The 26,511-nt window shown below is 40.5% G+C and overlaps 1 protein-coding gene across 3 annotated transcripts; it reads left to right on the forward strand.

Moving 5' to 3' along the window:
- The first annotated feature begins 163 nt into the window (after positions 1 to 163).
- LOC101876339 (uncharacterized) lies at positions 164 to 24,177 on the forward strand. Of its 3 annotated transcripts, none has more exons than XM_034062368.1 (8): positions 164 to 266; positions 10,334 to 10,455; positions 11,555 to 11,693; positions 12,542 to 12,663; positions 14,375 to 14,485; positions 18,668 to 18,774; positions 20,514 to 20,604; positions 23,087 to 24,177. In XM_034062368.1, the coding sequence occupies exons 1-8, from the start codon at positions 170 to 172 to the stop codon at positions 23,201 to 23,203; spliced, it is 906 nt and encodes a 301-aa protein (XP_033918259.1). In that variant the 5' UTR covers positions 164 to 169; the 3' UTR covers positions 23,204 to 24,177. The 3 variants fall into 3 exon arrangements, with proteins under 3 accessions (XP_033918259.1, XP_033918261.1, XP_033918260.1); XM_034062370.1 differs by having other exon boundaries at positions 23,091 to 24,177; XM_034062369.1 differs by having other exon boundaries at positions 12,542 to 12,618.
- The last annotated feature ends 2,334 nt before the right edge of the window (positions 24,178 to 26,511 follow it).

Raw genomic sequence — 26,511 nt, forward strand, 5'->3', positions numbered from 1 at the left:
GCTTAAGGACAGGGCTTCCCCGGGGGCGTGCGCACCGAGCGGGGAGGAGGGCCCGACAACCTGAGTATGCACAAAGGCTCGCTGCTGCGCATGCGCACTAGTAAGAATGTGTGAGGCCTTCTCGCGGGTGGGGCGGGGCTGTGCTCCGGCGCCCCCCCGCGGCGGCGCGATGGAGCTGGAGGCTGCGCGGTGTGTGGTGCTGGCCGCCGTGCGGGGCACGCGCGCTGCCGACCTGCCCCGCCTGCTGCACTGGATGCGCAACACCAGTAAGCGCGGCCCGGGCACGGGCGCTGCGCTCCGGCTGCCGCTGCCGCGCCCCTGGCAGCCGGCGGGGCCCCGCGGGCAGGTCTGGTCGATGGGGGAGGCCCGGTGGCCGTAGCGGGCCTGAGCCGTGCGCCGCCAGGGCGAGGGTCTGCGGCCTGGCTGCCCATCTCCGTTATGGTGTTGGCACCGGGAGGTCGTGTTTCGCCCCACCGGCGTCAGGCCAGCGGCCGGCCTGCGGCAAAGCCCCGCTGGCGAGGGGAGGCGAGAGGCGGGGAAGTGGTGGGGTGCGGTAGTCAGGGCAAGGGGCGGGTCCCCTGCCCCCCGGCGTGCCCGCCTAGCGTTCCCTAGGGCTGTCGGGAGCCGTGTGTGGGTCGGGCGCTCTGGTCCCTGGGCACCGGTTCGGCTCCGCCGGTAGCAGAAGGCCAGCCGGGAGCTCTCACCCGAGCCCGTCAGTTCCGGCGCGGATAACGCTCTGTGACCGGGCTCGGCCTGACAGGGGCTCGGGGCTCTCCGGGAGCGAGGCTGCAGGGAGGCAGCGTGTGTTGCAGTGCCCAGGGAAGCCTTAACCCGAGGCCTATCCGATGCTGTCTGCTCTCTGTGGCTCAGAGCAGGGGTTCCTGGCCCTGAAGCTGTCCCTTGGCATCGGCCCACGCTTCTCAACTGCCATAGCCATCAGGTTGACACGTCAGGCTAAACCGGAGCTGATGGCGTGCTCAGGGTTGCCAGTGTGGCGTCAGAGCTGCGGTTCGGGGTTGTTCTGCCAGCTGTGCAGAAACAGGTGCTCCCGGCAGAAGAGCAGGACAGACAGCTGGGGTGGTAACCTCTTAAACTCCCCAGCGTCAGAGGTCATACACAGGTATTCTGCTGCTGGCGTATCTGTAGGGTTTTAGAGGTTTGCCTTGTCTTGTTCCATTTCACACATGTTCACAGCAGCCTCCCAGAAGCTTGAAAACAGTGCCTTGAGCTATTACCAAATACTGGTTTCTTTACTTAATGTCCTCTTAACATAGCTCTCTGTTTACTTTCTTGTTTGTGCCTCAGTATAATTTCATTGGCATGCTGCAATCAAGCATCTTGTGGCAGATGAAGATAGGAAATGTGGGTCATTTGCAGCTAAACAAAAAGATGATAGAGAAACCCCAAGTATAGGCTGTGCCCCATGGTGGGGGGGGGGGATGGGGAGGGTGGGTTAGAACTACATGATCTTCAGGTCCTTTCAAACCCTAACCATTCTATGATTCTAAGGCTGTAGGCACATACTGTCACGCTAAATAAACTAAGTGCTGCTTTCTCTGTGGGTGTATTTGCATTTTGTCATTGCAGATAAGAATTGGAAGGCCCCCCCCTGGATCCTTTGATCCAGTCTCAAGCAGCCAGTAAGCATCCTGTTCATTAATCATTGCCTGCTGGGATGATAGACCCACTCCCTGATGATCATGTGTTGGGTCAGAAAATGATCGTATGCTACCTTATTTCTCAAGGTCATGCCCTGTTGTGGGCATGGGTTATTCTTGTTCAGGTCTTTTGTTACAGCACCTCCACTGTAGAAGGGAAACATAAGCATAATGCTTCATAAGCAGTCATACAGGGATCATTGCAGAAAGGCAAGCTGTGACACCTAGAAGTTGTTCAGGTAATTAGAACTGGAGACTCTGTGGTTTGCAGCTCCTCCAGCCACTCAGCAGAGAGGCAGGAAGGAACCTCTGGCTGAACGGGCCCTCTGCTGGCGTTACAGAAAGGAACACACTGTTCACTGGTGTGAGCAGCAGCCCTTCAGCCTTAACTAGGAAGGACGTTGCTGGGTGTTTCGGAGCATCTGTGAGTCACCCTTCACTATTAAGGCAGAGATGGGAATTTTTAGCCAGTGGCGTAGTTTGTGCAAACTTGCACAAATCCTATGTCAATGAATAATTCCTATAATTTTTCTACTTATGCTGCAACTTCCAAAAATTCTCACAGATAAATAGTTTCTGTGAAAGGCAAGTATGCTGTGGTTCCTAGCCTTTATTAGATCAGGAGCTCTCAAATACTTTTTTCTGGTTTAGATCCATGCCTAGGTCTTTCAGAGAAAGGAAGTATGTACTCTTGCTTCATATTTAAGATACAAGCTAAACTGTAGATCAGGTTCCAATTTTTTAACTACTTTGTGCTTGATATATATGAGAAATCTTTGTCATAGAATCATAGACTCATGAAATAGTTTGGGTTGGAAGGGACCTTCAAAGTTCATGTAGTCCAACCCTGTGCAGTAAGCAGGGACACATTCCTGCTTTTTTTGCAGTTTCCCCAGAGCTGCAAATATTTTGGGTGATGTCCCCAACACAACACACTAGATGTTACTTCTCTGTATTGTTTCTCTGAGCTGTTTCTGTGGCTGCATACTGACAGTAACTTTTACTGTGGGTTGTTTTCTCCCTTCAGAATTGTTGTGTTTGAGTAATTATATTGTCCATTGCAACACCAAGATAGTGCTGTAATAATTAACGCTGGTTGAACAGAGGATAGTAAGGAGCTGGTGGTGAGGTTGCTGCTGCTGTACCCTGAATACAGCTAGGGAATTTGGGATTCTCTGTGCAGAGAGGAAACAGTTTTATGGGAGAAGCGAAAAAGTTACCAGACCTCTGTACCACACAGAAATAAAAGCCCTGTCTTTGGCAATACTGATGTAGGAAGCAATCAAACCAATAAGGAACAACAACAAAAAAAAAGCTGTAGGGATGGGGGGGTGTTTAATATTCTGAATGAAAAAAAAAAACCACCTGAACAAACAAGGATAGGATAAATGGAAACAAAAATAGAATGGCATCCTCACAGACAAGTTGGTTTTCTGTGGCGTGTGTGTTCCCCTCACACACCCCCACCTCCTACTGCCATCCTACTCCTGTTCCCATCAAGATGTTGAGCTTATAGTTTTATTTCCAGCTGAGGAGGATTGGGCATGATTCCAGTGTTAGCTATAGTCAGGCTTTTTTCCTCTTTCACGTAAAGTGTACATGCAGCCTTAGAATAAAGCCCTGCATAAAGTGGTTGCCCTTTAGGGTCAGTGGTGTTGCAAAGACAGCCTGATTTACTAGTTTAACTTAATCTGTATTTTCTGACTTGCATGCAGTCAGAAATTACTGCATTTCTCTTGGATGTTGCTGAGAAACTTTTTCACAGAGGAGGCAAATTACTTAATAGTAAAGCAGGTTATCTATAGTAAAGACTCTTGTGTATGCGGAACTGGAAAAACGTTAAACAGGTTTTCTTACGATTTTGGACTAATCTTCCTTCGTAATTGTAAGAATGTAAATGTACGCAAGATGTTAATAATTTTCTTCTTTGTACAAATACAGAATAAATTAACTAGTCATGCTTCCCTTCCCCTTCCGTCCACCCCCTTGGTGCTATTGTGAATTTTAGAAATCCGAAATCCTTGCATATGATGGAAGAAGACATTACCGTTTTAATGCAGCTGCTTAGCAACACTGCTTTGGTGTTTCGCAATCAGCTGGCTCTTCCCACACACTGCAGTGAAATGTACGTCATTTCATGGTGACTTGCATTCCAGCCTTTCTTTTGAGTTAGGCTTAGATCTCAAAGAAAATGAAATAATAAGAGTTGGAAAGAATAACAGGAACCTTTGGTGTCTTTTTTATAGTAGAGTGATTAATGCTTTAATATCCTTCTGCAGTAATGACATCACAGAAGTTCTGGCTAACAAAACTTGGGTGAAGCCCAAGAGCTAATTCAAACCACTTGGGGACCCCCTCTCCCTCCTGAAGATTCCCCCCAATTGGGTCCCAGCATTTGATGTATAGCTTCTGTATAAATGTGTGCATAGTTATATTCCCTCTCACTCCTCCACTGCCCAAACTCTTAAGATTTATCAATAGCAGCAGAGGTTGCGTTTGTTACGAGTGGGTGCTGAAGGAGATAAACAGTGAAAGTAGAATTGACCAAGCTATCTGTATGCATGAACAGAGATACAGGAACCAGAGGAAGTAAATACATGAATCTAATTTAGAGATTGAAGTCACCAAACCGTTATACTTACTGAACACTTTTGCTTTAATGCAGATTACAAAAGCCTCTCTTCCAATTTATGTCAGTGGAGCACAGATAAGGTGGTAAAAAGACCCTTTATGGTTTTTCATGTACTGTCATGGAGTCTCAGATAGAAATTAATTTATTTTTTAAAACTTCTCTAATACTGGTGCTTTTTTTTTTTAGTCCTGTAACAGTTAAATGAAACAACCTTACAAACCTTTCCCATTCTCTGCACTTCATTAGAAACATTTAAATACAAAGCTAAGATTTCAAAGTGATGTACTGGTCGGAATGGCTGATTGTTTATATAATAATGTATTACTCAAAACAATTATTGAATAATAAACCTTTGTAAATTCTCTAAGTTAGGGTTAAACAACATATACTTAAGTACAAATCATTATTTTTTTTCTTGTGGATTGACTCATACTGGGAGCAAACCAGTTTTTTAAGAGATTGGCATAGGATTTAGTTTTGTGACTCGAAGTTGAGGGTGGTCAGTGCTGTAAGTTCAGGCTTTTAACAGGCAGTGTGAGGGAGGGGTATCTGACAAAATTAACTTGACCGGCCAATGGTAGATGTGCTGCTTTACAGTGTTCTGCATATAGATTCATAAGATAGTTTGGATTGGAAGGGACCCTCAGAGGTCATCTAGTCCAACCCCTAAGCAATGAGCAGGGACGTCTTCATCTAGATTGAGTTTCCCAGAACCACACCCAGCCTGGCCTTGAATGGCTCCAGGAAACTTCTCAACATACTGTTAGGAACAGACCAAGCTTGTCCAGCTTTTTCTATTATGTACTTAAGATGTAGTCATTATTGTGTTCTTAGACCTGCTACATAAAATTATGGGATTATGATTTTCACACAACAAGGATAGAAAATAGTATAAGAGAAATTGTGGCTCTTTTATAGGAAATGGTCTTTAAGGTTTCCTTTTAGTACTGTTGCCACTGCAGGTAGGACTAAAGTTGCATGAGCCTCTTCAAAAGGATGAAAGCATGAGTTTCTGCAGTGTAACAAATACAGTATGTAAATTCTGTGTGTGCAAGAAAGCAATTTAATACAAGGCTTCATATCCAAACTGCTAGAAGTGATTTATCCAAGTAAGACAGCCTTTCAGAACAGATCAAAATAGTATTGCAGAGCTACATTAAGTGGAATCTATTTCTTTGTTAAAATTATGCTGTACTGAAAGCCTTTTCCACTAGCCTGTTGTTTGGTAAACTAAAATGGGATGATACCTGTACTTTGATGAATCACTAACTTTGGGAATTGGCATTAATTGCTTTTGTTGTGACAATGATACTGCTGGAGAGGGGTCTCAAGAATACCAAGTACTTCTAAGTTGTTAGTCACTGAAACTTAATGATGGGGAAAACTAGTGATTGCAAAATAGGTATGTGACTTACCTTGTTTAAAATTTGACTTTGAAGCTTCTTCCAAATGAATGTGGAAGGCTGAAAGAACTAATAAAATAAGCTCTGGTTATATTCCTATTGGAAAAAGCTGATTACTTTCTACCAATAGTTAAGTATGCTTGGGTTAGAAATAGTACTTAGGGTTCCTGAAGAAGCTGGCACACTGAGGTCACAGTTTGCTTCTTAAACTGTTTAGCCAAAAACAGAGATAGTAAGGTTTTAGAGATGTGAGACTTCCTCCTTGATCTGTTTGTTCAGTATCATTAATACACACTGAATGATTAAATTAACCTCATATTAGGTAACATGGATGTTAACATTTGCTTTTTAGTTCTGTGAGGCTGAATATAGTCTGAATATGTATCTTGAAGACCATAAGGTGCTTTTTGCTATGGTTGCCTTTGCTAAATCATCTTCTTTCCATGTGACATGTAATCTTCTGTTGTCATTTGGAAATCATGCATTGCTTATCTTCAGTCATGTATTTCACAGTGCCAGGATGTTTAGATGTTGTTATAGCGGTGTTCTCTATCCTGTGAGAGGCTGTTTTCTTAGCTTGTGTTACATTTGCTGTAGAAAGGCTGAGCAGCACCAGGGTGTTAATTAGGCTTTTTGCAATGTGTTAATTAAATTTTATAAATGCATGTTGAGTAGATCCAGTGGAACCGGTTTTTGAAGTAAAACAAACACTATGCACTCAGACTTCCTCCATAAACAAGTGATTGTGATTCATCTCGCACTATTTCATGAACTGTGTGGTTCTTTCCTGGTTAGTTGTCTGTTCAATGAACACAGGGGTTTGCTTACATACTCTCCATTTAATACATATAACAGGCACTAAAGTAATATCAAAAATAGTTTTCTATTTTTGTTTCTTATTTGAGGATCCCTTTTAAGGTGATACTGAGATTCTCAAGTGGGAACAGTTTGTTAAACACAGGGGTGGAGTTGATAAAACCGTACCAGAGGAGGCAGAAATGCACATTTTCATATTTGGCACCTGTGTTCTGTACTTGATGGCAATCTATAAATATTTGCATACTGCAAAAGTAAATGAGATATTGTGGTAGCTGTTGCTGTTTCTTGCTTTGACAGGAATGAGGCGACTCTCCACATCTTAAGTTGGGCCACAAACTATATGCGCAAGCACAGGGCATTGCATGTGCTGCTTCTGCTGAAGCTGCCATTTTGTCATCTGAGGAGGAGTGTGTTCAGAACTTCTCTTTTTGTGTTTCTGTATGCTTGTGCTTTACAGTACTAACTGGTGGTTGGGAAATAACACTTCCATTTGTCATTTGATTTTCAGTATCAGTGTTCAACATTTTTTCATTGAAGATACTTATGGGTAGTAAGATTTTCCTTAGGACCTGTTTCATATAGAGCATCTACAGGAACTCTTGTGTGTTGTACTTGGTTTTGTAAGATCTCAGAGGACCCCATGTAAGATAGTCAGTGTTGTGACAAGTATTGTACAAATGGGAGTTGAGGCAGAGAAGGAGTATTCTGGATTTGAGGAAGATGGGTTTGCTACCTGTCTCCCACTGGAAGTACCTTTTTCTCTACTGTAAAGCTGGGACACTGAATAGCCTTGAGAGCTGTCCACTGCTGATGTTGGCCAGAAAAGGTCACCCAGACCATGAGGGGGAAGATCCTGTTGATACATCAGCCCCTGAGAGAAAGAGAGCTGAAGTTCTGCATTTACAGTGTGATGTGTCTGGCCTGGTGGTCTATGAGCACTTCCTGTATTTCATTAAATGCTGTATATGAATTTGATACTCTTAACAGGCAGTATAACAGCTGGATGAGCTCTCTTGCATAGTAATAGTATTGTTTTAAAGCATGTGCAGATGTAAGGGCTTATTACCCACAGGCACTGGTCTGTACAGCTGCTAATATCAGCTTTCTACTCATTCAGTTTGTAGAGAGATTTCCCTCCTTCTTCCTTCCTCACATGTTATCCATCTCAGCAAACTCTGGCTCCTTTGCACTCTGAGACCTGTTGTGGTGCTGATGGTCCTGGTTAAGCAACAGTTAAATCTGTCCATCTTTTCTTCCCATAATCTCTGGGTTTACTTCTGTGCTGTGTCAAATCCACAGAAATCTTCTTTGGGCTGATCAGAAAAATCACTCACTGCTGCTGAGAAATTCATAACAAATCTGCAAGTTGTTGGCTGGACCGTGAAGTTAACAGGACATGGGTGCTTATTAGAGGTTTCACATTAAAATGCTGACAAGCTGGAGCTGCTGCATTGCACCTGTTGTGTTGGTGCTGCTGCTGCTGTTGCAGCTGCCACCTCTATCCCTCAATGCAAAGTCTGCATCTCTCTAGGAGCTGAGGTTCTGGAGAACTTAACTGTGAGCTCTTTGGAACAGCATATTGTCTTCATGTTGTACACAACAGTTATCAATGTTGTTGTGCCCATCAGGGCCTTGGAGTGTTACTGCTATACATTTAATAAATGATAAACCAAATGTATGTTAAGGTAATCCAGGTGATTTAAAGTTTCTGCTGCTTCCAGTGGGGGATTCAGGATTATCTGTTGGAATCACTTGTAATGTATTGAACAAACCGTTTACACTCTTAAGAAGAGAGTGTCTTGTGCTAATGAGTGAGGGTTTCTTTAATGATGTTGTTCTCACTACATTGCTTAAACAAAAAGCATTACAGAAGCTTTTCATAGTTAAAAGTTAGCGGGTCTTTGTTTCTTATACTAGCCTTAGCATTTCTCACAGTTTCTAGCATTGCCTGTATTCCACAGGCAAGATTAAGTATATTAGCATAGAGAAACTTGTAGCATATTTTATAGATTTATTTTGAACCTGCTTGCATCAAACTTGTCTATGCTAATGTTCCCACCTGGGAAAGCAGTGCTAACAAACATTTAACTTTTTCTAAACACCTCTGAAATCCCTCAGATCTTCTTTTGGTGAGTGATATATGTAAGCACCACACTCCCTGCCCAGCACGCTAGCAGTCTCTGAATAGAACAAGAAACAAACCGAAGGTACAGGGAAGAGAGGACAAACATGTCTATTTTTAGACAAGAATCAAGAGGTGGGTTTGGTATATTTTTTAGGATTGGGTTTGTGTCTGGTTTTTGTTGTGCAGGTTTTGTTTCTGTTACAGGTATGTAGTTTTGACCTGAGGTGTGACTTTGTTTAGAATCAGTTCAGTGTGCTCAGAGCAGTGAGATGTCCAAACAAAAAGAAATTTCATCTAGTCCTTCATTTGAGGAAAATGTAACAGAAAGGGAACAGAATACAGGTGTACAGCAGATCTTAAGCTGAATGTCAGCTAGGAACATCAGGCCCTTAACACGAAACTGGCATGTGTAAGCAGGATGTTGGCTTCAATATGTGAAAAGTCTGGTTAGTGCAAATAAGCCTTTAGTTGGAGTAATGGGTCTAGTTCTTGATACTGCAGGGCAAAAAGGCTGAGAGAGTCCAGGAATTCCAAAGGGGAATGATGAGAATGATCAGACTCCTAGAAAGAATGCAGGAAAGGGCTGGATAAGTGGATCTTGTTTCTTCTAGAAGAGATGACTGATGGGACACATGGTAAGTTTTCAAAGAAGTAAAAGTTGCTACATAGAGGAGAGCAAGAGACTTTTATATTTCCACTGTGAGTGGGACAGAGAGTGATGAGTTGAAATTGTGACAGAGTATATCTAGATCAGTTATTAAGAAGAGTATTCCTTAATAAGTGTAAGTTAAGTAACTGTAGTCAAGCAGTGGAATAGATTGCTAAAGGTGGTTGTGGAGTCTCCAGCATTAGCAGTCAATTGAAAAAGAATAGTTTGTAGAAGTAGTGACACTTGATTCAGCCTTGGAAGAAGAAAGGATTGGTGACTTCTCAAGGATCTGTCTTGATCTTTTTTTTGGTTAAAGTAATACAGAGATATACTGGAAAAATAGCAAGAATTTACAGTATGCCTCTGCAAAAACGTACTATTTTACATCCATTTATAGAATCATAGAATAGTTGGGCTTGGAAAGGACCTTAAGATCATCTAGTTCCACCCCCCCTGCCATTTGCAGGGATACCTCCCACTAAACTATGTCACCCAAGGCTCTGTCCAACCTGGCCTTTTCATTCGCATTTGAAATAGTTTGATAGTTTAAGTCATGTAAAATGTATTCTAAGTTGAACTGTTGAACTGTGCAATATCCCTGATTTTTTTTTAACCACTTTATTAGAAAGATGGTACGTATAAAAGGAAACTTGTATATATATATATAAAAAAGCCTACATTCAGGCAACTATGAGTTTTGTAATTTCTTCAATAGTTCAAAAACATCTTTGATGTTTTTATATCTTAAGCTGAAACAGTATCACTTTGGTGGCAGCCCAGACCATCATATGTGAGTTGTAAGTTTATAAATATGAAAATAATTTGAGATTTCAAAAAAGTGCTATGTTTATTTTAAGTGGCAAAGTTATTACACTCCAAATCTGTCATTGGCTGGAAAAGCTAACAAAGGCTGAAAAATGCATTTCTAATAAAAACCTTATCCATCTGGTATTGTTTACGTCTTTCAACTATATTGTACTGGTCATCACATAGTCCACATGATCTACATATGACTATTCAGGGGGTTTTGATTGTCTTGATTTATAGATGACTTTGATGAGCTTCTGGTGACTAACAATGATGTTGTGCTCAAAAATATCGCTGAAGATTTGAGGAATCGTTTACCTGTGGAGGCCATGTTTAATTCAGAACATCAAGCTGTACAGAAAGTAAGCTAATTGTTACGGTCTGCTTTCGCTGAACCACATCATTTATTTGGGGACTGATGGTGATTTCAGTTTTCATAGTACTTCATAACAGAAAATAAGCACTGGGTTGAGGTATAGAAAATCTCAGTTTGATTCTCAGGTCTGTTGCTACATGATTGAGTGACACCAAGGAATTTGCTTCATAGTTCTTAATACTTTGTAAGTTATTTGACATAGCTTTCATTCTATGTGGTATGGCACCTGTCGCAGTGATTCTTTAATGTTGGCTCCATACCAGACTCTTAACAGCCCCCTTAAAGAAAACAGAAATACAGGGCCAGTGTTTCACTGTTGCCATAATGTGGGCAGTGCAGAAATGATTTCCAGCTCTTTTCAGATTCTGATGGCTCAGAAAGAGGTAGGCTGTGAGTCCTGTGGGAGGGGAGAGCACCTTTTCTACTTGAGCTGTCAATAGATGTGGAACATTAACGCATTTTGCAGAAAAGTGACGTGTGGCTCTTAAATGGGAAAAGTGGATTGGCCACATGCAGCAAGCCTGGGAGAGAGGAAAGAGGAGTAGGAGGATGAAGATTATACCTCTTGAAATTGTGAGAAGCAAGCATCCCAACTGGTCTGCTTCTGATTGAAAATGACACCCATTTTAATCAGGAGTGTTTCCAGTTTGGGGCATAAAGCATGAAGATGAAAATATTCAGACAGTTAAAGTTGAGAAGTTATAATGCCCTTTCTCCTAAATTGTAAGTTACGTTCGCCTCATCAAAGTAGAAGAGAAAAAGCTTCCTTTACCCTGTACCACCTCTATAGCCAAGCAAGCAGCAAGGAGACCAAATTCACAGCGAGTCTCCTACTTGGCTGTTGAAGCGAGCTTGCTTTCTTTTGTCAAATTCCACTTAATGGTTATTTCAGTGGAATTTGATGATCTGGTTTACATGCAGGATTTTTATAGTTTCATTTTCATATGTAGCTTTTGAGTAGGGAAAAACTTGTATATCATGGATTTTTGGGATAGATAGGGTGGTGGGACAATTAATTGTGTAACAGTGTAAATGAAACTGAGAGACTTGGTTATGCCTTTCTTAGGTTTTGTTCCTCTTCTCAGATACACCAGCATCCACTGCCCATGATTCATGTTGATGCATTCCTTTATGATGATGATTTTGTTGATTCATTGTGTGAGGAGGGGAAAATGAGTAGGAGCTACTGCACAGAATGTGGCTCATACAAGACTGCATCTTTGGGTAAGTGCTCTTTTGGGAACATGAGAAACAAATTCAGTTTGACTAAACTGGTTTGTGCAGTGACTCAGCTAGACAACACAGTATCCAGCTGATGGAGTACTTTGTCCAGACTGGTGCAGTACACAGGCCAGAATTACTTCCCATAACCAATGGAAAGAGACTCCTGTACACGTAAGTTGAATTAATTTGCAGTGTATGAGTGACACTAGTTGCCCACAAAAACTGGGCAGGGAAGAGACAGGGCTATGTACCACTGAAAAGGAAGATGAAAGAGGAAGACAATACTGTAGGACTCCATGCAGTAGCCTCAGTCTTCTCTTGCACCCTGAAAAGCAGTATAAATCACCATCTGTCTTAAAGCTTGTGTGTGCTGTGGTATAGATCAGTGCTGTTGCTAGTATAGCACGGCACTGTAGGAATGGTTTATATGGAAAACATTCCATTCCTCAAAACCTTGGAGTTGAAATTCAATGTATTGTCTGCCCATAAAAAGGTTTGTGTGAATTGTGTTGAGCTTTAGGTACCATGTTTCCTTTTTCATTTAAACAACCTCAAGCTGTTTTCTTATTCTTTAATATATGTCACTGTGCAGAAAAAGGTAATTCAGTTTCATGAAGGATTTCAGAATTCTCCATGTAAGGGAAGGAATCCCCAGACTCAGGACAGACTACATGGCAGGCTGCCGCTGATCTGCAATCCCTGGATATCCGAGGTTCCCAGCACTAGTTCAGACAGGAAACCATAGAAGTTTTCAGTGATGATAACTCCTCAGATTAGCATTTCATTGGTTAATAACACAGTAGTTAGTACTGCCCACCCAACACCTTTGTTCTGTTCTTATTTCCCAGAGTTTATTTCGCATTCCTTTTCCCTCATGGAACTGAAGTTTCTTTATCAACATGTACTGCCTGACCTGACAGGAAAGGTAGTGGTTGACGTTGGCTCCAGACTTGGTGCAGTGCTATTTGCGGTAACTTCCAGCACAGGAATTCATATTTTATTACTGTGACAAACATTTTCCCTCTTCTCTGACTGCCTGCTCTTGTTACTCCATCTTGGAGGGGTCATTCTGAGAGGCACCTCAGAATTGACTCTCTGAACAGTATAAGGTGCTGTTTACTAGTGATTTCAGTTCTGTTCCTCACAAGAGGGAATATAAATGATCTTGCTTATTGAGAGAGAAAATCTGTTGTCCAACAGAGTAGCATATTGCTGTCACACATGCTGCTCATTTGCTAGTTCCTGCTCTCTCTCTTCTTCATAAGTAAGTTTATCCTCTATGTCTTGACCATGTCTATATATAGATTAATTATTGTCAATTCTTTTATGAAGCTGACAAACTGTAAAATTATACAAAGGAAGACTTTGATATGAATTTGTCTCCAAAAACATATTGTCCTGCTCTGCATTTTAAAAGGCACATAAAATACTTCATCGAGAAACTTGAGTACAATTTTGATTGCTTTTGGCATGGCTGGTGCAACATATGGCCAAAAGCAATGCAAAACACACATTACAACTTTCTTACAAAAACCAATGGCTGTTTAGGGCTCACTCTTGGAAACATTCAAGCATGTAATTTTACTCATCTGAATAATGTAATTTCGGACTACTCAGATGAGGAAAGTTACTCCCATTTGTAAGTATTTGCAGCATTGGATCCTTAAATGGTAACACTTTTGCTAGCCTGAATTTGTTTTGAAGTACGTAAATGCTTGCATGGTTATAGCAGAAGATAGTCTTAACTAAAACAGGGGAAATGTTTTTAAAAAGAAGAGTTCTCCTGCTTAATCATGTTTTTGCCTTGCATTGGAGGAGGCCCGACTTCACCGTCACAGGTTGATTTTCTGCTCTCTGAGTCGAATGGTTTCAGAAAACAATAATTAGTTTGTAGTATAGATAGCTCAGATATTCTGTACCTTTAGCATAATTTATTTGCCTTTACCATTATTGGCAACATGTAATTGTGGTGTTCAGTGGAGACAATGGTACTTAAAGCAATGTCTTCATTAGGGCCCAGTAGGCTCGAGTATTTGTATATTTTTTTCCTGACATCTCCAATAACTTTCTGAAAATCTCAGTCTGAAACTGAACAATTATTTTGGTTGTATTATTAAAGGATAATTTACCTTTTTTCATATATACCTGTCTGGAGCACCCGAAAATGGCCATAATACTATATTATAGGTGCTGACAAAGACTTTTTATCAAAATACCCCTTATATTACTGGTACCTTTTCCTCCTCCATTTTCACTCACTTTGACTTTATGTGTCTTCTTTTTTTTCTTTTTCCTCTTGTTGTTTTCTTCTTCCATTCTCCCAAGGAATAAAAATGTGCAGTCTTTTTGCTTTGCACTATTTTTGTAACTTGGTTTGTACTGCTTTTTTCTTCTTAGACCATTTTCCATCTGTTTTGCAATTGAAGTGAAGCTAGAGCTTTCTTTTTTATTATTTTGACATGTCATTTTGGATTTCCTATTACAATTCGTGAGACATAAGTGGGAATTGCCACATCAGGGCCTTAGCTCTGAAAAACATGTCACGTCCACTAAACAACATTTCTCAACTTGCTGTTTTAAAATGCTTTCTTAACCTCTGTTCTATTTTTTCCACTTTAATTGATTTTTTTAAACTTGTTTTGAAGGCATCACAGTTACTAAATTTCCTTTTCCTAATGTAGGGTTATCTTTATAGCTCAGCGTCCCAACTGTATGGAGTAGAAATGAATGCAGACTTTTGTCAGTTGCAAGAAATGATGATTACAAAATACGAGTTCATTGACAGAATTAAGGTAACTCAATACGTGGTTTAGTGTATGTTTTTTTAACCACTGTGTACTAAGTATCCTGTTTATGTGAGTGGCTGGTAAATCAGCCTGCTGAGAAGTTTCTGCTTTTGCTTGTTTTGGTCCTAAATAAAAGCTTTGCATTAGGGGGAAAAAACAAAATCTCATAGCAGAGAGGAAGGAGGAGATTATCAAAATAAGATAATGTGTGTTGAATTGCTTAGCCTTGTCACTGAATGGGTTTACCTACTGGCTTACACAAACCAGACACATCTTAGCTGTTTCTCCTAGTGAAATCAGTGACATTGCCACTAACTTCTGTGAAACTGAGTGTATAAGAAGTTTGTCACGAATAACAAAACTAAATGTCTGTGTTCCATTAACATTAGCAGAAAGATATTTGTAGAATTTGCAAATTTGTGTCTAAGGACACCTAAAGGACTTAACAGCTATTGGCATTTCCTGTGTTGTAATGTCAGTGCATATGTACCTTTCACAAAATGGGTTTCAAACAATGTGTTGTCATTATGGGAACCATTTCCCTAATCCCATTACAGAATTACTGCTATTTTAATGAGATTTTTTTTCCTTTCTTGGGAATAACCAGTTATTTTGTTGCCAGTAAAAGTTGGAAAGTAGAATGTACTGGGTAGAATACTGGCTTTAATCCTGTGTTATGTGCATGTGTTCTTGAATGGAGTCACAAACTCCTGGCTGTAGTAATTTCTTGGGAACTAAAGTAACCAATTTTAAACTGGATAGAAATAAGAAACATGACATATTTGACACAGTGTAAGCAGTATCATTGGGTTGCCTGATTTAATCCCTGTTGCTGTCAACTTATCCGTAACCTTTGGGTCTTGCACATTTTGGGTTCATAACAACTTATTGTGATGGAACTGAAAGTGCAGTTAGGAACTCTGACAAGTTAATTCAGTGGAGCTGCAGATCTGTATATATGCTTTTCAGCCTTGTATATTCTTTATTATGAGCCTTTTTGTTTTTCCTTCACACCTTGTAATTCTGCTGAAGTATTCACTTCAGAGCATAAAGATTAGAAGATAATAAGTTTTCAAAGCAGTGCCTGAGGACTTAGCTATTTGAGTCTCATTAGATGCTAATTTAGTCATGTGACTCCTGTTATCACACTGCTTTGAACATTTCAGTCTTAGGTTTTATTTCACTCCAAATGACTCCTCTCCAGGATTCTGGACTTGAAACAGTCAGAATCCAGTAACTGCTATTATTGAAACGTAGTCAGAGTCCAATAGCTGCTAATAATAATTTATGACACAAATTTGGAAAAAAAATTTAAGGGACCCTTCTTAAATAACAATCTTTTTTTTCAAGATATTCTGAATTTTTTTAGTATGTTCCCAAAGGACAGCAGGGTGGATTGACATCTTTAGTGGCTAAATCTCTGATTTAACCCGATGTTTCTTTGGTCAACATTTGTTTGTTAAAGTACATAGAAAGTTGCTCAGCATCTTTTGCCATTTGAACAAACAGATGCTGGGAGGAAAGTTAACAGTTCAGCAGATCTTAAGAAACATGAGACCTCAATTCAGAAATTGCCTGTAATCATTAAAGGCTTGGTGCAACAGAGCAGTTTTAAAATCAGTTGCTGCCTCCTCTGTTGTGCCAGCACACAGCCAAGCAGGTCAGGGAACTGGTCCAACTGAAGAAGAACCCAGCAAAAAAGTGCTGTTCTGGTTGGAGCAATACCTGGATCAGGCTTGTGGTGCAGCCACACATGCTTATGTGGTTCCACATTCCCCAATAGGTATGAGGATGTGTTTTGGGAGAATGGGGTACTTAGGTCACTACAGTCAACATGGTCACCTACTATGTAAATGTAGACTAATTTTAAGGTTCAAGGTTTATTCAAGTCAAGGAGATATCAGCACAAGTCCAGACTTTCCCAGTAGTTTAAGTATCTTTCTGAATTGAGGCTTAAATTACCAGGTGTGCCATTAGTAGGGCATTAAGAAAATTTAGTGCTAATTGTGATTTCTTGTGCTGCAAGAAGTCCATTGACTGAACAGTCCACCAGTCACTTGTGTTTGGATTAAAGGACAGCCTTGTGGGATTTTTGTACAGAAATTATGTGATTTTGTTATTTTTGCCCCTTGAAAATAAGCGAGTGAAATGAAATGTCTCGTTAGCCTCAGAATAGTGATCCACATCCCACTTACAGTCAAGGTAAAATCTAAGTTCTGGTACGTGAGTTCTAGCAGATGTAGCAGAGGCATTTTTTGCCCCTAGCTGTCTGTCCTGCCCCACTGCAGGAGGCTGTTGCGTCTATAACAGAGCAGCAGTCAAGCCTGTATCCAGATCTTTATCATTCGAGTTTGTGGTCTTTCATTTTAATCAACAGTTAGCAGGGGCTTTATGTGAAGGACTTGAGTTTACACCCAGGACCTGCTGTGTTTGGTGGTGGCGTAAGTGATGTGTCTTCTTTCTCTGCTACCTGAATGCTTAAACCTTTTAATGAGCTTCTGTACTGCTACATTTTACAGTGCACTGTTTGAAGATAAATAGTTGCCAACCTTAATTGTCCTAAAAAGCCTTAACTTTCATGAACTAGTGGCTAAACAGTTTAGGTGTCCATACACTAGAGGTGAAAGAAATTTGACCAGTCATTCCGACAACTAAACTGTCCCTATTTCTCAGTGAGCCAGAACCTGCCAGTTTTGGGTAAGGTATGAGACCACAGTTTATTCCTTTCCACTCAGTACAGGCAGTGGTGAACAACTTGGCGTGGTAGTGTGTTTAAGGAGGTAAAGATGTTTGTTTTACTGATTTGGAGTACTTGCAGAGAACACATGGAATACCTCTCTCAAAAATGAAATGCTGTAATACCTAATATTTTATGACTGATAGAGTTTGGTTTCTGTTATTACTGACATTGAAATATTTGGCTGTAATTGCAATTGCTATAATGCATTCTGGTAGCATGGACCAGAGTCATAAACTGTGACAACTCACTAGCTTTTCTGCACTTGGAGCCTTACAAGTTGCAGGGGTCAATCAGAACAGCATGATTTGCATGTTTGTTAAGAGGAGGAATACATAATTTACCCTCCCAACAAGTACTGATGTATTGTTAAGTGGGCAAAATGTTTTTCAACAGGTAATTGTTTTTAACCTTTTGTACTAACATTCAGCTTTCCTGTCAAAATTAAGAATTCCTTTTTACATCTGTCCAATATTGGAAGGATTTGACAAAATGTGAAATGCTGAATACATCAGGTTAGTATGTTCCCAGCCCAACCTAGTATTAGGTCACACAGGAGAGAAAAAAGTTGTTCAGATTTTCTGGTTTTTTTCAACATAGAGGGATGGAAAAAAAAAGCCCTGTGGAAAAAAGGTAATATTCAGATAGGCTTTCTCTCTGTTATCCCTTCAAAAGATGTTCCAGTTGACGTTTCTTCTCAGATTTGGGATGTGATATATTTCTTCGTGTTTAAGAGGAAATCAAACACATCTTGTCAGAGTGCTAATGAGCATCCCTATTCTCCTGTCACTGTAATCTCACCTGTTTGAAAATGACATGATGTGCTAATACCCTTTTTGGTAGGTGAAGGTAGATGAAATCAAGCCAGCTGCTCTGCTGACTAGAGGGACAGTTGTTTAGTGAAGTAAAGCACTTGCTGTCCTCCAGTGCCACCAAGCATCCTGCCTTTCCAGCATTCCCAGTCCCAATACATGTTGTGAAAATTAGCTGTCAAACCTGGGTCTGTATTGTCTTTTTCTAGCTGTAATCCTTTAGTAACCCACTGAGCCTGTGAGATGTCTTTTAATATCCTCAAAAAAGCTTTATCTGGTTTAGCTTCTTTCCTGAAATTAATGAGCATCTGTGATAAAATACAGATAAGTGAAATGTGACAGCCATCACATACACAATCTCCTCTTTTATCGCACACAGCATTCTAGACCAAAAGTTGGATGTTTATTTCACTTAATGTAATAAATCCCTTATTTTAATTAGGGGAGATAAAACTGATTTTTGTTTTTTAATTTCTTAAATCTTCTTCTTTTGATCTGCTGTGAAGCCAGTGAAATACCTGTTTTGTGGCTGGTTCAAAATGGTGGTAGCAGGTGCTGTATCAGGTTGACAGGCTTCATGGCTACTTGAAGGCAGTATTTGTCTCTTAATTTATGCCTTGTGAAATTTTTCTCCTTCAGGTGATTCACGCAGACATCTGTACTCAGGCTTCACTTCTTCAGAAGGCTGATGTTGTTGTAATGAATAATGTCTTTGAATATTTTCTTGACAGACAGGAACAGGCTAGGTAAGCTATGTGTCTGAACAAGTTATCTATTTCTGTGGCATTGTCTGTGTAACCTTATGAGCTATGGAAAACCTTAAGGTTGTGCTTTTTGAAGTCACATAAATTACATAAATTAAACTGCCTACACTTGTTACACTTAACTGCTAAAGTGCTATGGCAGTTGTTTGTTGTTAAACCCACTAAACACTGCTGCTTTGTTTATCCAAATCTTGCCCTGAATCCTTGCACTGATCTGTTAAAATAGTATCTGCTGTTAAAGGACCTGAAATTAGTATATTGGCATAAATTTAATCTTCAGAAAGAATACAGGCCACTGACTTGTGAATGTCACAGCCTTAATATAGATGCACTGCAAAACATGGCTATTAATCCTATTTTCTAATATGTATTCATAAGGATGCAGTAGCAAATAGATGTATGGCTAAGGTTCTTCTCTTTCAGGTACAAGATACTCAGAGATGAGCTTTTGCTAATTCAGCAGTATCAGTTTATACCATAAATAACTTTATCATCCAAAGTTGCTTTGCCTTTATAATGGACAGTCAAAAAGAAAGTATGTCTTCACCATCCCAGCCAACAGTCTGACATTTGCTGACAGTTTCAGCTGGGACTTGTCTTACTGCTGTCCATGATACCCGGCAGTAATGTCAGCTAGAGAGGTACAGAGTAGATGGGTGAAGAGTAGTGGGTGTTTCAGATTGCTGGGAGATTGCTTCTGAGCACATGTCTGAGAATTCATTTGATTCTTCAAGAATTCAGGGACAGTGGTTTAATGTTGCATTAGTACCATGAACTAAAATGACATTTGACGAATACTGGAAATATAATTCTTTTTAGTCTGAATTGCCATGCTGTGAAAATTACCTGACTTGCAAAATCAGGAGAAAAGGAATGCTGGAGGCAGTATTTAAATACTTCGATTGCTAATGTCTTAAGAGAAGCATTTTGTCACGGCTACAAAGTGTGTATGTAAAGAGTAGGTTGTTATTAAGCTTAATCTTAGAATCACAGAATGATTTGGGTTGGAAAGGAGCTTAAGATCATCTAGTTCCAACACCCCTTCCATGGGCAGGGACGCCACACACTCGACCATGCTCACTGACAAGGCTCATTCCAACCTGGCCTTGAACACTGACCAGGGATGGAGCATCTGCCCCCTCTCTGGGCAACCCGTTCCAGTGCCTCACCATCCTCACAGGAAAGAACTTCTTCCTTACATCTAACCTGAATTTCCTTTGTTTTAGTTTGAACCCATTACTGCTTGTCCTATCACTACAGTCCCTGATGAAGAGTCCCTCTCCATGGATGGGATCCCTCCCATGGGATCCAAGCATGCGTGGAGGCCCCCTTCAGATATTGGAAGGCTGCTATGTGTTTAGTAAAACAGTGTGCTCAGAGACTGGATTTTCTTCAAAAGTTTAAAGGAACGAAATGTCGATGTTTAATCCTAGTCCAAAGTGAAGGTGTTGACAATACAAAATGCTATGTGTGTATGTTAAAAAAGTTAAAATGTTAAAAATCCTAACACTGTAAGACCATTTATTCCCTCTGTTTTAAATACAAAGCTTGATTTTGTTCATACAAGATATTTGCTTATTATTAATGGTGACTGATAATCATGTATAGCAAGTCTTTAAGTTTAGTCTGTCTCTGCCTAGTAAACTGTAGAAGTCTTAGATTTGGTTTATGATCAAATGTGGTTTGTTCCCTAAAAATTTGTGATCTGCTTTCTTTTTCAGAGCTTGGGAATTTGTTGCTTGTAATGTAAGGAAAAGAGGGTCCTTATTAGTGACAGTTCCAAGCCTTACAGAATCACTTTCAAAGGTCCAGGTAAGTTCCCTCAGCTGCTTTTACCCAAGACATTTTGGCACTTTCTATGAAAGTGGCAGTCTAATAGTTTAGGTCAGCTGCTTGCCAGTATTGATGTGAGGGAAGGATATGTAATTTTGTGTGTAGATTAAAAGCTGTAGGACTCTGGATTTTAATTCCAGGTTGACTGTAAACACATCTGCCTGTACTTTGATTTTCCCCACCTGTAAAACAGAAATCCTAGCCTGTATGAACAGGCTGCATGAACCGTTATAGTATTGCATGTATTATTAACAATACCTTATCTGCGAAGTTAAAAAAAACCCCAAACAACAAAACAAAAAACAACACAAACCATTAATGAAGCCAGATTAGGGTGTGAGTAATTTTTGCAATAATCATATCCACTTCCATCAGACTTCTTCCAGGTACAGGGGTAGAACTTCAGAAGTACATATATAGTTATAGGCTCATGGAGGCAAAACCTTAAAATGTTTTCTCGATTTAGCTCTATGTTTGCACATTACCTTGAAACACGACAAACTATTTCGTTAAGCCAGTGGAAGGAAGGGACATATTAAAGAAGGACCATCCCTGAGGATACTGTGCCTTCTGACCTGCTGTGAGCATAGAAAATGACTCATAGTGTGAGCTGTTAGAAGTACAGATCAGGGAGAGATGTGGTCTCCCAGCTAGTCAAGTGATTACCGTCAGGCATCTTGGATCAGTGACATAGCTTTAAATTGCCTGTTGGAAACAAACATGATGACAGTGCAACTTCCAAAGATGGTGAACACCCTGTGCTAGTACTGCTGTTCCCTGAGTAGTAACCACTTCTGATGGACCAGCTTCTGCTCTGTTACCTCTGCTACCCATGCCATAGGTCACTGGTAGATTACAGTTGTTAGGTGTATGATGCCTAACCAATTTTGTGGGCTGGCTTTAGCTCAGAAACAAAATGCTGATCATACATGACAAGGTTATTTATGAAGTGGCTTGCTCACCGCAGTAGTCTGCTTTAGAGAAATCAAATCACTTGTTGCCTGTATGTTGATGGGTGAAATAGATCCTCAGGCCCAGAAGCAGCAAAGGTGTCACTTGACCTTTCCTTGGAGAAGGCAGTAGAAACACAACAGCTGAGAAGCCCTTTGTAGCCTTAATACAATACTCCCTGTGTGCAAACCAAGAAATATCTGTAATTCTTCTATGGTACAGTTAGCGGCTGCCTTGATACTTTTGTCAGAATGCGTATAGAGAAGTATGCTAGCAAAATACCTAAGTTATTCACTGAAATAATTTTTAAAATGTAGAATCATAAAATTATAAAATGGTTTGGATTGGAAGGGACCTTAAAGATCATCTTGTTCCAACCCCCGGTCATGGGGAAGGACATCTTCCACTCGATCAGGTTGCTTCAAGCCCCATTCAACCTGTCCTTAAACATTTCCAGGGATGGGGCAGCCACAACTTCTCTGAGCAACCTGTCCCAGTGTCTCATCACCCTTGCTTGTGTCCAGTCTAAATCTGCCCTCTTTCAGTTTATAATCACTGCCTTTTGTCCTGTCACTACAGGCCCTGGTAAAAAGTCTTTCTCAGTCTTTGAAAGGCTGCAGTAAGGTCTCCCTGGAGCCTTCTTTTCTCATGGCTGAATGAGCCCAGCTCTCTCAGCCTGTCCTCACAGGAGAGGTGCTCCAGCCCTTTGACCATTTTTATGGCCCTCCTCTGGACCCACTGTACATGTCTATGTCTTTCTTGTTCTGGGGTCCGCAGAGCTGGACACAGTACTCCGGGTTGGGTCTCATGAGAGCAGAATAGAGGGGTAAAATCACCTCACTTGGCCTACTGGCCACACTTCTTATGCAGCCTGTGATGCAGTTGACTTTCTGGGCTGCACACATTGTATGCTTATATCCAATTTTTCATTGACCAGGATCCTCAAGTCTTTCTCTGCAAGGCTGTTCTCAGTACATTTATCCTTCAGTCTGTATTGACCGTCAGGTCCCAGCTGCAGGACCCAGCTGCAGGACCTTGCATTTGGCCTTCAGCTTCATGATGTTTGCATGGGCTCACTCCACAAGCTTCTCAAGGTCTCTCTGGATGGATTCCCTCCAGCAAATCCACTTCATCGCTTGGCTTGGTGTCATCTACAAACTTGCTTAGGGTGTACTTATTCCCATCTATATCATTCATGAAAATATTAAATAGTATTGGTCCCTGTACAGGCTCTTGAGAGACAGCACTTACTACTGGTTTCCACTTGGGCACTGAGCCATTCACTGCATCTCGTTGCATCTAATCTTTATTCTCTTTATTATCTTTGGATCTTTCTTTATTCTCTCTCATTTAGGTTAAATGACATTTCCAGAAATTAATTTATCATTGCTGCATAACTTGGAATGACTAATCTCTCTTATTACGTCTTGCATTTTTAAAGTTGTGCTGACCTTGAAACTCCTGCTATGCTTCTCAACATTGTGTTAAGAATCTGTTTTCATTGTTTCAGACAGATATACAGCTTGGCCAATGGGTTGAAGAGATGCAGCTGAACTATGATATGTATGTGGAAAAGGATGTTGACAGAGAAGCACTTGAACAAATACATTTATACAAGATTCTCTAGTAGCTGGAAGAATTAACTAGTATCCTTGTAATATCATATATTTTGGGTCTAAAATGAACTTGGATTGTTTTGTATGAATAAATCAGGTCAAAATTCTCATTGTGATAAAGCTGGGTCATAGCTGTGGTTTGTAATGAAAGAGTCTTTTGAAACAGGATTTTTTTAATGGAGGCATTCTGTATCAATGGCATATATTGATTTTTAACTAGGAGATATCTTTATGGTTTAATTTTTGCAGAAATTTTGGAGAGAGTGGGTACATACTGATGCTAAAAGAAGTTTTATTCACTGCTAATATTTGCTAAATGTGTCAAACTTAAGAACAGCAAATAATAATGTGAATGGTAAGAATGCATTTAGCATGTTACTTGAAAGCTGCAGTATGTTAGAGTTTGCTGTTTTGTTTTGGTGCAGACCATTTATTATCAGTAATAATACTTACTATTAACTGCATTATCTTTAATGTTCCTCCTGTAGAATTTGTGGGATTTCTTTCCAGGGTCTGTTTGATAACCAGAGCATCCACTGGCATCAGTTATGAGAAGCAAGTCCTCCTGTTTAGTTAGTTATCCTTAAGGTGGGTATTAACATAAAAAAGCAAAAGACATTGAGGAGCCACTGAGAATACAGTGAGTCTGGGACAACAGAACTCTGTTCCACTTCCTGCACTTCTGCTGGGGATCATAGGAAGTGGAATAAGGGGTTAAGAAGCTGAAAATTCTGAACAGGTGTCACGGCTTAGCGGAGGCTTGGTGGTGGCGTAAAACATTGGAAATTCGTAACAGAGCCTCCTCAGAGAGGAAAGATCCACATACGCCCACCACATTTACATTTAGATTGTACATTCTAAGGATGTGAAGCTTTTAGTCAGCTGAAGAATGTTTCAGTTTTTAGCAAACATTAACAATCTGTGTGCAAAAATATGAACTTCAGGAGTTTGGACAAAGTGTGCTGGGAGTTTAGAAGCACTGTTAGAAGTTTGCTACACAACTTAGGTCTAGTGCAAATGGGAAAGCTTTAAATTGGTTTCAAGTCTTCAAATGATTTACAGGTCAGTGAACTTAATATACACTGTAAGCAAAAAGGAGCAGTGGCCATTAGGCACTCACAAATGTAGTAAGTAAATGGTACTGTAGAAGGGATAGTGAATTTTAACAAGTCTTATTTTCATGGTCTGTTTGAAGTGGAAGAAGATGTTTTTACCTTGAGTGATACTGAACTGCTATGTTGAATCTCGCATTTAAAAATTAACAAAGATGGAAAGCTTTTTCTTAAAAATGTTTATTTTTATTAAAGAACAATAAATGAACTGTTGATTGCTTCATTGTCAATGAGACAAATGCTCTAGAAAAGGAACATAGGAGAGGCTAGGCATGGGGTAGAGGTAATGCAAGGCTAATAGATCTAACAAGGAGAGGATAAAAAATGAGAAAATAAATACATGTGCAATTCAGAAGGAGGAAATGAGCTCTATAGTAATCAGTACAGTTGAAGCTGTGACTGAATTTGGAGTGTATAAATAGGCTGCTATAACAGGAAAACTGACCGGGTCTTAAAAAGCTGGTTCATAACCCTACTATCATGTGAAAAGAAAAACACCGTGTCAGAATGTTGCTTACTTCTTCCAGAGGTCCTGCAGGGTCTCCTGAGTCAATAGTCAGGACTTTTGTCTCATGGGTATACTGCACCTTGCTTTGGTAATAGGGGAACTATGGCTTTGATTGCAGTTTTTCCCCCTCTTCATGCTGAGTCTTCAAATACTTTTTTTGGGTGTTGATCTCAGATAAAAAAAATTCAATAGACTGGAGCAGATCACCAGCATATTTAATGACATCTGTATCCTCTGACTCTGGAAATAGCATGCACACGTCTGGAGCTCATATGCAACAGAGGGTGCAACAGGGAAGCTCCTGTCTTTTTTTAGACATCAGGAGAAACTTAAGAGGTGAGTTCCAGCTGCTGAAACTTCTGTCTTCCTCTCCTGCTTTTAATAGGTCCTTGATTTAAACCCTCACCCCAACATGTTCACAGAGGAGAGGTTGTGGTAATTCAGTTTGCTTTTGTTAAACTGGTACTCAGAAGTACAGCTCCTCTGTCCTCCCTTTAGACATTACTTCCTAATTTGACTTCATAAAAGCACATGGGGCCATTCTTAAGGATGTTATGAGCTGCTTAACTGATTTACCAAAGAGCTAAAAGCAGCTAGTGTGTGCAAGAAGGTATTAATTGTATCTGTCTCTTTCCCAGCTTTAACCTTTGTTATCTTACCTCTTTTAGTCCCACACATAAGGATAGCAAAAGGAAGGCGTGAGGAGGTTTGCAGAGCTCTGTGTGAAAGTGGGCAAATTGCTTTTCCCTGTGTACATTCGGGCAGCCTTGGTTGTCAGCTGAAACCCTCCCAAGAGTGTGAATATTGCCTCAACTCAGGTTTTGCTTTGTTGGCTCAAGGAAGCTTCCACTGTTATATCCAGCGTGCTGAGGCCTTCTCAGCTCTGCTATATTGCGCAGTATTTGGCATACGATTGAACTTTGCCTCAGTTCTACAGTGAAAATGGGAGTAACAAATCCAAAATCAGAGTAAGGTTGTGAATTCAGTGAGTATCAATTGCTTCGAGATTGTCATATAAAAAGTGTTGAACAGCCATGCTGTTCTTTGTATACTGACCTAGTCTAAAAAACCTGAAAGGCAAAGAAAATACCAGTGCCTCTCTGAGATAAACTTTCTGGCCCTTCACAAGACAGCTTTGAAAAGCCTGGATTAACCACACTGGTGTTGAAAATGCATGAATTACTATTTCCTAGTTCCTCAGTTTTCACAGTGTCATTGCTGTTAGAAGTTCACTGGTGTAGGGAGGAGGGGAAGGAGGAGAAACAAACCCATGGGTACACAGGTTTTGGGGTTTGTGTGCAAGGCAGCTCTGTTACAGCTATTGCAGGTGGCACAATGGCTGTTGGAAGCTGTCCCCAACTGCTTCTGGGCTGCATGGCCTGAGTGCTACATCTTGCCATGAAAGGACAGCACCACATATGACCTAACCCCAGCTACAACACTGAAACCCTGTGGTCATGGACAGCTCATAAATCAGAAAATTTCACATTTGTAGGCCTAAATTAGCACAAATTAAGCTGAGGGAGCTGCGCATCTGCAGTGTTTGTTGTAATCACCAGGAGTTTCTGGCACACATGGAAAGGGGCTCTGCTCTTTCACAGCAGCGTAAGTTTCCATATAGTATTGTGCCTTCTGCAGAACAAGCTATCTGAAATATGAATCCATCAATAACTACTTCTGTAAATTAAAGAAGATTTTT

Source organism: Melopsittacus undulatus, chromosome 4 (genome assembly GCF_012275295.1).
Source record: "Melopsittacus undulatus isolate bMelUnd1 chromosome 4, bMelUnd1.mat.Z, whole genome shotgun sequence".
In the NCBI taxonomy this organism is placed as follows: domain Eukaryota; kingdom Metazoa; phylum Chordata; class Aves; order Psittaciformes; family Psittaculidae; genus Melopsittacus; species Melopsittacus undulatus.

Bases quoted from the DNA above. Each gene is read 5' to 3' on its own strand.
- LOC101876339 (XM_034062368.1), top strand. From the start codon at position 170: ATGGAGCTGGAGGCTGCGCGGTGTGTGGTGCTGGCCGCCGTGCGGGGC. The intron at 11,694-12,541 runs GTAAGTGCTCTT...CTTATTTCCCAG, and splicing joins ATACAAGACTGCATCTTTGG to AGTTTATTTCGCATTCCTTT. The intron at 12,664-14,374 runs GTAACTTCCAGC...TTCCTAATGTAG, and splicing joins TTGGTGCAGTGCTATTTGCG to GGTTATCTTTATAGCTCAGC.